The sequence below is a fragment of the Saccoglossus kowalevskii genome, chromosome 3 (assembly GCF_978046115.1).
Source record: "Saccoglossus kowalevskii chromosome 3, keSacKowa6.1, whole genome shotgun sequence".
NCBI classification, from domain to species: Eukaryota; Metazoa; Hemichordata; class Enteropneusta; family Harrimaniidae; genus Saccoglossus; species Saccoglossus kowalevskii.
The window spans coordinates 32,591,147-32,603,525 of NC_140643.1; the positions used below are offsets into that span (position 1 = coordinate 32,591,147).

The following is a 12,379-nucleotide window of genomic DNA, read 5'->3' on the forward strand; positions in this document are numbered from 1 at the left end:
TTAACACACTCTTTACACACTAAATAATATTGTAATTATTCAAGTACTTCCATATATATCATGGATACCATAATAAATGAGGGCAAACCCCTATGGCGTTAAATGCAGCCCCTACGGCGTTACATATCTTATTTGTATAACTATCATTACCAGATTGGTTCAAATGACTTATAATGCAAGATTATACTTAACACACTCTTTATACACTAAATAATATTGTAATTATTCAAGTACTTCCATATATATCATGGATACCATAATAAATGAGAGCAAACCCCTATGGCGTTAAATGTAGCCCCTATGGCGTTACATATCTTATTTGTATAACTATCATTACCAGATTGGTTCAAGTGACTTATACTGGAAGATTATACTTAACACACTCTTTACACACTAAATAATATTGTAATTATTCAAGTACTTCCATATATATCAAGGGTACCATAATAAATGAGGGCAAACCCCTATGGCGTTAAATGAAGCCCCTACGGCGTTACATATCTTATTTGTATAACTATCATTACCAGATTGGTTCAAATGACTTATAATGCAAGATTATACTTAACACACTCTTTATACACTAAATAATATTGTAATTATTCAAGTACTTCCATATATATCATGGATACCATAATAAATGAGGGCAAACCCCTATGGCGTTACATATCTTATTTGTATAACTATCATTACCAGATTGGTTCAAATGACTTATAATGCAAGATTATACTTAACACACTCTTTATACACTAAATAATATTGTAATTATTCAAGTACTTCCATATATATCATGGATACCATAATAAATGAGGGCAAACCCCTATGGCTTTAAATGTAGCCCCTACGGCGTTACATATCTCATTTGTATAACTATCATTACCAGATTGGTTCAAATGACTTATAATGCAAGATTATACTTAACACACTCTTTACACACTAAATAATATTGTAATTATTCAAGTACTTCCATATATATCATGGATACCATAATAAATGAGGGCAAACCCCTATGGCGTTAAATGTAGCCCCTATGGCGTTACATATCTTATTTGTATAACTATCATTACCAGATTGGTTCAAGTGACTTATACTGGAAGATTATACTTAATACACTCTTTACACACTAAATAATATTGTAATTATTCAAGTACTTCCATATATATCAAGGGTACCATAATAAATGAGGGCAAACCCCTATGGCGTTACATATCTTATTTGTATAACTATCATTACCAGATTGGTTCAAATGACTTACAATGCAAGATTATACTTAACACACTCTTTACACACTAAATAATATTGTAATTATTCAAGTACTTCCATATATATCATGGATACCATAATAAATGAGGGCAAACCCCTATGGCGTTAAATGTAGCCCCTATGGCGTTACATATCTTATTTGTATAACTATCATTACCAGATTGGTTCAAGTGACTTATACTGGAAGATTATACTTAACACACTCTTTACACACTAAATAATATTGTAATTATTCAAGTACTTCCATATATATCAAGGGTACCATAATAAATGAGGGCAAACCCCTATGGCGTTAAATGAAGCCCCTACGGCGTTACATATCTTATTTGTATAACTATCATTACCAGATTGGTTCAAATGACTTATAATGCAAGATTATACTTAACACACTCTTTATACACTAAATAGTATTGTAATTATTCCAGTACTTCCATATATATCAGGGATACCATAATAAATGCTGAAAACATAGCTTCTACAATTGTTAAACAATTGGAGAAGCTATGTTTTCAGAGCAAGTACATGTAATTTGAGGAGCGTGGTCATTATTGCTAAAAGCATATCTACTCATTTCAAGGTGTGATCCTACCACATATAAACTAAATTGGCCCAATGGTTGCTGGGATAAGAGCAAATAATTGCATATTTTTGGGAGGATGTGGTCATTATTGCCAAAAGCACATCTACTCGTGCCAAGGTGTTATCATACCAAATATGAATAAAATCGACACAGTGGTGGTAGAGATAGCAGCAAATAACTGCCTTGATCTAATTTGCATACTTTTGGGAGAGTTTGGTCATTACTGTCAGAAGCACATCTACTCGTGTCAAGGTGTAATCCTACCAAATACCAACGAAATCAGCTCAATGGTTGCTGAGATCAAAGGAAATAACTGGATTTAGCTAATTTGCATATTTTTTGGGTAGGGTAATAATAACCTAAAAGATGACTTTTGATGACAAGGAAGCTATTTTGAAATTGGGTTCTGAAAATAACTGCATTGATCTAATTTGAACAGGGACTAAATATTTTACTTAAATGACCCAATTTGGGCTGCCATCATCAGTAAGAGGATGGCTATAGAAATGTAGATCATAACAGTTATTTTCATTACAAGCAAATGCATCTTTATGCATAAAATAAATCCTTTATGGCTGCAAAAAGGTTTGGAAAAAAATAAAATCCCTAGCTAGTTTACTGGAAACAGAGATTTCCTTTGGCCTAATAATGCATAAATATACTGTATACACCAAAGCAAGTTACACAATCATGTTGTCAACTAATAAGCACATTTTTCTGTCTCTTCACATAATTTATCTGCATCTTTTAGAGATATGTTTTTTTGTTTCTTCACTAACAGTGCAATGACCTCTTTCACCAAGACATCTGCAATGAACCTTACAGCAAAACTGAAAAGAGAAATGTTTATAAAAATTGATTAAACATTTTAGGGTAACCTGTAAAAATCAAATATGATATAATATTTGTAATTAACAAGGTTTACATACTGGATAGGAGACTTTTTAGCTTCTTTCACCATGAATACTGTTTTTTCTGTAGTGCATACCATAGAAGTGCTTGCATCAAATATGCTGAAATCAAAACCAAAAGTTTTTCAAACGAACACTCTACATCTTTATATGAATATAGCACAATTTACATACACATACCTTTTGCCCAGTCTCTTTTTCACTAGGTGCTCTTTCATTAGACGCTCTTGAACTTCCTCATAGGCCTGCAATATATGCATATATGAATATACTTTCAATTTCTGTGTAAAACACAGAACCTTGTTAAAATAGCTCTACAGAATAAAGATCGATACCGCCCAAGGTCCTTGCATCGCAAATATGAAACAAAGAAATAGTCCAAAATATCAGGTTTGACTCAAAAAGACAAAATTATTTGCCAATTATTTCTCTCTGGTAGACTACATTACAACTAAGGAACAACTGACTTGATTGTAATAGTTTTTGATTTTTAAGAAAAATAATTTGACACACAGGTCGCAGATACATGTTCAACAAATTTCAGTGCATTTTCTGTCAAACGAGTTCAGAAAAAAGAGAATAAATGAAAGATTCTGAAGAAATTTGTAAAAAATGAAAAATGGATATGCACAGATTTTAGCAATTAAACTAATATAAGTAGTTAAAATGACTCAAATGAGAAATACACTGCCTCAATAGGCACAAACAACTTTTCTCTCAACCTCTCAACTCACCTGAATGGATATATGGTTCATGCCATATCCATATTTGATAAGGGCTCTTCTCCCACCGTAAAGTTTCTGATAATTCTTTAGAAACACTTTATGTCTGTCTAGGTGATCATCACACCTACTATAATTACACTGAATGACTTTATTCGTGTGTGACAATATGTCTACACACTGTGTGGATAAACAAAAATTAATCAAGGAAAGCTGAGAAAAGAATCCCATGCATAGGAGATAAATAACAAGCAGACTGAGTATTATTTTACATGCGTATTATTTGATTGGAATACAGTTAAAATTCATTTTATTTGGAGAAAAATGTAGCTGCATGCGTTTGAAACATTGGTAAAAGCCAACTTTGATCTAATCACAAACAATACAGCATTTTCAAAAACATAATGGCTGCCAGTTAACCATCTTTTATAGGAGAATAGAAAGGAAACTTGTATTCCAACTTATATGATATACATGTGTAAAACGTGAATGAAAATGCATAATATACTGGTGGTCAAAATGCAACATGACAACGCCCACTACTAATCACCACTCTCCATGCCACAAAAGCGTGATAAACACAGGTACCAGTAATAATAATAACAAAGGCACATCAGACTACTGACTAAAATACCGGTCGCAACAATGAACGCCTCGTTGGCACGCGAAAGAAAACCATAAATCATAAAATGAACAATAAAAATCTTCCACCTTAGTATCATGTGCAACTTCAAACCAAACTAAATTAAAACCACAAGTACCGATAGAATCACTCAAGGTACAACCAGTGAGCAGACTTACAGTAGAGAGACCGAAATATTTTTTCAATAAAACAGACCGCCAGTTTTCCTAAGCGGGAGCTACAGAAATCAGGTCCAAGGTCATTGAGAAACAAAAACAACTGATTTCCAATATGGTTCGCTATGCATCATGGGTCAGGGAGTTGTGAACTTTGACCCGTAGAACCTCATTCAAGCAACCCAGAGCTAGGACACCTAAAATAAGGGGATGCAGTGTTTTTGTTTCTGAGAGATCAAGACAAGGACTTTCATTACTAGAGAAAAAAGGTAGGAAGGGGAATGCATAATAAATCAATGATTTTATATTACTTAAATGACCATTGGTTGGGTATATTGAATCTGATCTTGAAACAGATTGGTGTGCAACATGTATGTTTCAGGTTGAATGTGAATGGACAAAATGTCTCAGATATATATAGGTGAGGATGGAGTAGAACACATCGAAATGTATTCGAAAAGACTAAAAAATGAATGTGACTTAATGATGAATACATTTCATTATCAAATTCATATAAATGTCACAAGAATTAGACAACAGGCACACTCATCCGCTAATATACAAAACACTGCAATTATATATCGTAACTATAACTGTACCTCGTCATTTGTGATTGCATTTATTTTCTCACTTTGACCTTCATCTGAGACATCTTTCAAACTGTCCGACTCTGAAATGTAAACAATCTATTTGAAATATTTTTTGTTGTGTACATGTATGTAAAAAGGTAGACATCGAACACCACAACGAGAAAGTAAGTTGTTTTAGAAATATTGCGATTGAATGTACCCATAATTTTGACACGTGTGAAATATTAACCTGGTATAAGAATCTTTTCATGGACTGTTTCTTCAGGTTCTATTTTCCTGAATAAAAAAAATGAACAAAAGCTTTGATAGGAAACTGTCAATTACGTTTTGACAACATGTCTGCAATCTATGAAAAGGGGTAAACACTTATGTATGAAGCATGTACATGGAGAAACCAATTTTGTTTTTACAAACATTTGGTTAATACATTTGGACTAAACACACACAAATATGTAACAAAACCAGGTAAAAATGAAAGTATAATTTTTTTTCCACAGAACGTTCTTTCAGACATTTCTCAACAAAAAGCAAAGACGTACTAACAATTACAATTATTAAATTACAAATTATGAAACTTCTCATACTATGGATAATTTTAACTATGTGTCTTTAATGTAAACATATTTTTACAATGTTTTTATTTATTCATTCACAAGGTAAGTATATCATTTTTGTTTTTAAGTATGTGTTATTGCCATGAGTATATTGCCATACATTATTTTAAGGATAGTTAATATCAACTTAAAAAAAATGTGAAGTACCAAATTGGTGTAAACTTAAAAATATAGTTAGCCTTTACTTTTATATTTGAATAATAATAATAATAATGATAATAATAATAATATACTCACCACTGCAGCAAATCATTTTTCAGTTCTTGTCTCAATGAAGACGATTCAGCCTACAAAAATAAACACAGAATCCATCATTTTTTATCAAATCATTTTGTTGTTCAATGAGTGTTACATCAACAAATATCAAAGTTACATAAAAAGCTGCATACTACAACTCAGATATGTTATTTCTCACCTGAAAGTTTATGTCTTCACCAAGCAAACAGCATTTCAAATACTACACAAAAAAGTATAACAGAGTAATGGTGAATCTCTAAAACTTGTATTCATGCAGTATTTGGCAAAATATATTTGAACTTGGATGCTTTATACATAAATACAGAAATGTAGATATGCAAATTCAGACTGATGTGTTCAGGTAATAGAAGTTAATGAAAACTATTTTCTAGTTAAACATAACATTTTTTACTAACACATTCAATTCTTAGCAACACTATACACTGAAATTGAATATTTGGTGAACATGCAGCTTAACATACCTTCAAAACAAACACACCACAGTCACTGTCATTATTTTGGCATGGTAATCCCTAAATAAATCAAATGATAAAGAAACAAGTCATTGAAAATGACACAGTCCCCGTTAAGTTCTCTTTGTGCTCGTCATATTAAAGCGGAGGGGTTGTCGCGAGCGTGTCCTTTAAAGTTGAGTTCCAAGTGGCGTATACAACAGATTGTTTATTTACATCAAAACACGTGTTTCGTGTCATAGTAATATGGCCAAAATAAAAAAGCCGTTATTCAGCCATCTTTGATCTGATTATGAAACACACTGATATGTACAACAAACGTCACAATTGCGTGAAATTAGTCAGATCAAAACGTGTCCCAGTGTCGGTGACAGGCTTTGTAAACGGTTATGTTTTGGTTAGTAGAGTAGACATTTATGATAAACAAATACATTGTTGCAAACATAACGGCCAACCGTCCACTACATGTTATATAAATAGGTGACGGTAAATGTTGTATTGGCGACGCACATTTGTGTTAGGCTAGTTTATAGAGAGGCATAGCTCTTCAGTGTCGATAACAATGTATGAAAATAAAAATTTGATGACACCAACTAAAAACACACCACAGAGACTAAACGCCGACACAACTTGAAAAGAGCAACTGATCCAGGGGCGGATACACGATTTTTCATGGGGGGACCAAACTTTAAAATGGCCAGACTTATATTATACAAAAACAAATTGAAAACATTTTTCAACGGTTGGGGGGGGGTGTCTGGACGCCAAACCCCCCTAGATCCGCCACTTGTTAGAACACGGTATATCTCTTTCTGGAGAATGTGGTGGCCACAAAAAGGGCAGTTTTGTTCAGTTTCTGAGCTAAACGCTAAACGAACAGAAATCCTGCTGCACTAAAGAATGACCTAGTGTCAGCTGGTGTAATTTGCTCAACGGCAGAGTATATAGAATACGGAAAATTTCCGAAGCTGATTAAAGACAACGGTGGTCGCTCTAAGTACTTTTTGATTTTGTTAAAACAAAATTCCCTGGACTATTCCACACACAAAAACGCTTTTCAAAACAATGATGACTGAACACAAATGGGTGCCACACTGGGTTGCCAGACCGGGGTGCCAGGCAGCTCCAGTTTATTACAGGATTTAGTTATCGGTATATTTCGAAAATTGTTGAACTGTAACCATCCAAATCTTGTTTTTATACGAACGATCCCTGTCACATTCTGGGTTTGTTCGACACAAATGACATCACAGTTACCACTCCTTTGAGTAAAATGGTTTGTCTCATTAACCTCCGTCTTTTCGTCACTGATTGTTTTTAAAATGTAGCCAGTTTGTTGTTACAGTTATACCGGCCAACAAGCAATCGACGGCACCGAGCGTCTGGCAGGACAAACGCACAATCAATCAAACGGACCGAACGTTCCAAACTAATTTCACGCAATTATGACGTTCGTTGTATGATGTATGTGCCAAATACAAATGAAAATGGTACATAAATTGTGGAAATATAGTAGTAAGGCCAAAAAGTCAGACGGCTGTCAATCGGCCATCCTTGATCAGATTTTGATGACAAATGCATCCTAACATGTATAAAGTACATGTATGTGCCAAATTTGAATGAAAACTGACAGAGCACGTCCAAGATACCGCATAAAAAAACAAAAACAAGATGCCTGCCAGTCGACCATCTTTGATCCAATTGCGAAATAAATCGTCATGGACATGTATCCTAACATGTATAATCTATGTACCAAGTTTGAATGACAACTGACAAAGCATGTCCAAAATACAACATTTTCAAAAAACAAGATGGCTGCCAGTCGGCCATTTTGAATCGAATCGCTAAACCATTGCATGTGCATATGTCCCACATAAAGTACTAGGCACATGCAAAGAATAAACGGAATCGGTCCAAGGGATTCTGAGATATGACTCCGGACGGACGCACGGAGACCGAATTATAAGTCCCCGTTTTCGGACTTCGTCCGAACGGGGACTAATAAGTAATTACAGCTAACAATGTAATGAGTCAAATTCATTGTTACTATTATCATATTATAATATATTAACACTATTAAACTAAACATTTTTGATTTTTTTTACACAAAACAGAAAAAAAAAATTGTGGTTATTATTGTCGAATGTTTGCAGTTTTATGACCAAAACATCTGAAAATTACACTTAGTTCCTACAATTGTGTACCTTAACATAATGGTATTTCCATTTGGACTTTTCACGTGTCATGATCGTATCTGAACTTTGAGAATCTCCTGATATGTATTTTCTGAAAAAGGATAAATTGTAGTGTGTGTTAAATAACACAAAGTAGTGAATACAAATGTGAACAAGAAAACTCAAATACATTTCACATTGCTCACAAACACATTGAACTCTAGACTTGCAGCTCGAGGTTGAGGTCCCATTGCAGACACTGCAAGAACTGTTCATTGAGATTGTCTACTGACTGAACATAAAAACAGGTCTTGAACTCCGCTGGCCTAGATTCCAAAAGTGATATTTTTGGTGCCATATGATATTTAAAATCAGAATTCAAGGACTTGAAAATGAATGACCTCAAAATCACGAGGTTCAAGCTCTGATAGTACGGTACTGCAGTCCGTGATTAAAATAATACTTTAGGTGTAGGATTTCTATTATCCAGTATTTCAACAAGGTGAATTGTCAAGGCCTAATCAACAGTGAGTGCAATAGTTCATAATTGTTGAGTTTGATTTGTGAGATATCAGTGAAATATTTTTGTATCAAACTAATAATAATAATTTGTTACCCAAAGTAATCAAACATGTGAATTTTTCAAGTGTGTCTAAATTACTGTCAAGTTTTATTCAAATCCAAATGGTGGTTCTTGACATATTCATGAAAGTATAATTGCCAATAAACAAAGTAATTAAACTGATTAATATGCATAAATCTGATTTCGAAGAGAATAAAATTCGAAATGACAACTGGTTTTTGATATCAGGAAAGATTAAATCCCAATTTAGAAACTAGTTAACCCTAATATTAATATACACACAAACTTTTAACAAAAACTAATTGGATCTGGCAACTATCATATAGTATCTTACTGTACAGTTTCATTCAAATCTAATCATTGGTTAATCTAATCTGATCAGTGGAATAAGATCATACACACAGATGTACACACAGAAAGACACTGCTATGACATTAGCTCCAGTTTTTGTGCTGAGCACAATGGCAGTTAAAAATGTTCCAATATGTTAATTAACTCACCTAAGTGAATCTTCCACATAAGAATACTCTGATGAGAGGGAGTTGTAAATATCAACGACTTGCTTTTCTACATCAATTTTCTGCAATTCAATAATATAGTACATGTACATGTATTGCCATATTTGCTCTATTACATGGTTATTACTAACAGAAGTGCATCTAAACCAAATATTGCATTAATTGTGTACTGTAATGTTAAAATATCTTATTTTTAACAATAAAATCACCTCTGCCATTTACATAAGCATATACATGTCTAATAGTGCAAATACGATTATAGGTTCTAATAAATTCCTAAGTAAATCATTGGTGTGAAGTTGATTTTGCATGGCAAACTTAACACAATACTCAATAAATTACATTGACAATATGTTTCAAATTTATGTTCACAAGTATATAGATAGTATCAGTTTACAGCAAAAACCCAATGACAACAATTTCAATGATAAGTCATGCTTACAACCAATACCCAATGACTTGCAGAAGGAATATGTACAGGTACATACAACAGTTTCAGATTCCAGAGAGATAAACTCTGTAAGGTAAAAGCAGAAAAAACATTTGGTTAAATTTTCCAACAAACACCGGACACAGCACCATCCCAATAGCTCATTGGACATACAGCCTATTGAGCTAACAGGTAATCAGATGACCGATCCAAGGAAATTATTAAATATATATTCATATTACATTGTATAAACAGGTTAATTTTTCCTGAAATTCATTCATCTTATCTATAGGGCTACTTAAAACACAAATCACTCTGTTTATCAAATGACAATTCACTTAGATCTACTGTTACAAATCGCTGGCAAGATGATGGCGAATACATAGCCCTTGACACAATGGGCATGGAACCAGTCTCGTTTTAAAACACTTTTTAATAATTTCAGACTAGCAATGTATAACTTTGACTACAGAATAAACAGCTGAATTCCATTTTAAAACATTGGACTGTGGATGAATTAACACAAACTTGACTGGACAAGGATTCAGCAATTGTTACCTTAACAAAACCTATTGTACCAAACTGCGTGCACTGAATACGTTTTAAGACCAATGTATGATTTTTCACTATTTGGATCTGTTTGAAGTTGAGGTTATTATTTTTGGAGCAATTTGCTAACTAATTTCTCAGCTAAGGTTCAAGCATACTTTTTGTAATTTCAGTGTCAAGGATGCCTGCAAAAAAATCAATTTGGATTTCATTTGGGGTCCATTAATTAGAGGAATGATATATTGTTACAATCAATCACAATTTCTTTCGAGATTGAGGCTGTTAATTATAATGAAATATGCAAAGTTGGCATCAACGATTTTCCATTATGTTCACAAACACATATACTGTACAATATGCATAATACACAGTGATGTTTTACAGAATACAGCATTATTTAGATTTGAAAGTATGTACATACATTATAATACACAAAAAATAGTATAAATATTATTAGCTTTCAACCTGTTGATACACAACTAGATTAAAAAGTAAATTGTGTCATTTTGTAAATTTGACTTTGATTACGTAATTACCTTTGTGATGTAAGACTTGTACTTTGCTGCAGCTGTTCCCTTTATAACTGCTGGTATTAGGAAAGTAGAAGCAATACCAATATAGTCACAACTTCCATCCTGAAAAATGTACATTTCATGACATTTTTACAAGTGAACATATACAAATAATACATTATAAATATTAGAAAATATTGCAATAATATACAGGATATATAAACGCCAAACAAATCTAACTCTATAAATCAGATATCATATAAAAATCAACATATATTGGGATTATTAAAGTAACTGATTTCCTGTTTAACCAACTACCAGTGTACAATCCTTAGAAATGCCTACCGGTAGTTGAAAGTACTATTTCACATATTTTTTATACTCGCCTTACTACAAGCATGTGTGTGCAGCAATTGGCAGTACATGTTCATTATCTATAATAAAAGTAAAAATCAATTAAACCTTTTTTATTTGATAGTTTTCAACCCTAATCCGATAAAACAAAGCAGCAGCTGTATTATAAATTATATTATATGACAAGAAACATTTCACTTATTGACTAACATTAAATGCTCACATGAAAATATATACTGCAGTAGTAATAACACCACTCAAAATAAAATACTTACATCAGAATTTAACTGCTTATTGTCAATGATATCCTCACAACTCTCAATTTTACTATGTTCTGAAAAAGTATTCAGTTTAAAACTTGAGAATGAGTGTTATTTCATACAAATCTCGGTAATTAGTCGTGACTAGAGAACATATCATGTGATCTAACCATTTGTAAAATTAAAGTCAAAAATCGCAAATACACACTGTCATGGTGTTCTGATGATTGATCAAATTAGATTCATTTCAAATATTGCATATTTAAACAGAGAGTGAAATTTTCAAATTTAGTTAAAACATTTGATGGTTACATACCTATTGTCAATGCACTTTTGTGACTATTGTTTGTTGATAAGCCACCTGCTGCATCAAGACCACTATTAACGGAACTCCTGAATAATAAACAAATTATTATTATTGTTGTTGTTGTTTAGACCCAAGATATTCCATAATTTTGCAATCATAACTCATGTCACAAAAACTATTACATTTGTTAAACTAGTTTATTTCAAACAACCAATATTATTAATGCTTCTTTCAAAATACATCTGGCCTTTAAAACATTAAACATACAATGCATAGTGAGTACAACATCATGAAATGCCCTATGCAAATGAATAAATTGCAATGTTGATCTCCCACTCAAGCAAGTTTCAAGTGCATATTCCATTATAATTCCATATACCTTTTAGGATCAACAGTTAACCAGCTTTTAGAGAACCGTTTCTACAGTAAATAAAGGAAAGATTATTAAAAGAATTCCAGTGAATATATAGTATATAGTTGAAAAATAAGCAGCAATTACCTGAAAAT

General features: G+C 32.7%; 1 protein-coding gene across 1 annotated transcript; it reads right to left on the reverse strand.

Annotated features, from left to right (window-relative positions):
• Nucleotides 1–1,635: 1,635 nt before the first annotated feature.
• Nucleotides 1,636–11,779, reverse strand: LOC146747836 (uncharacterized). Its single transcript, XM_085497456.1, has 14 exons — nucleotides 11,774–11,779; nucleotides 10,976–11,074; nucleotides 9,903–9,977; nucleotides 9,443–9,522; nucleotides 8,390–8,471; nucleotides 6,195–6,245; nucleotides 5,891–5,932; nucleotides 5,713–5,762; nucleotides 5,091–5,137; nucleotides 4,871–4,941; nucleotides 3,486–3,653; nucleotides 2,932–2,996; nucleotides 2,770–2,853; nucleotides 1,636–2,670 (listed from the first exon to the last, which is right to left on the reverse strand). Exons 1-14 carry the CDS (start codon nucleotides 11,777–11,779, stop codon nucleotides 2,541–2,543), a joined length of 1,050 nt encoding a protein of 349 aa, XP_085353582.1. The 3' UTR covers nucleotides 1,636–2,540.
• Nucleotides 11,780–12,379: the final 600 nt, after the last annotated feature.

What these genes read in the sequence shown, in the direction of transcription:
- LOC146747836 (XM_085497456.1), bottom strand. An exon ending in AAAAATGATTTGCTGCAGTG is followed by an intron (nt 5,138 to 5,712) that starts GTGAGTATATTA and finishes TTTTTTATTCAG; the next exon opens with GAAAATAGAACCTGAAGAAA. An exon ending in TGAACCATATATCCATTCAG is followed by an intron (nt 2,997 to 3,485) that starts GTGAGTTGAGAG and finishes CATATATTGCAG; the next exon opens with GCCTATGAGGAAGTTCAAGA.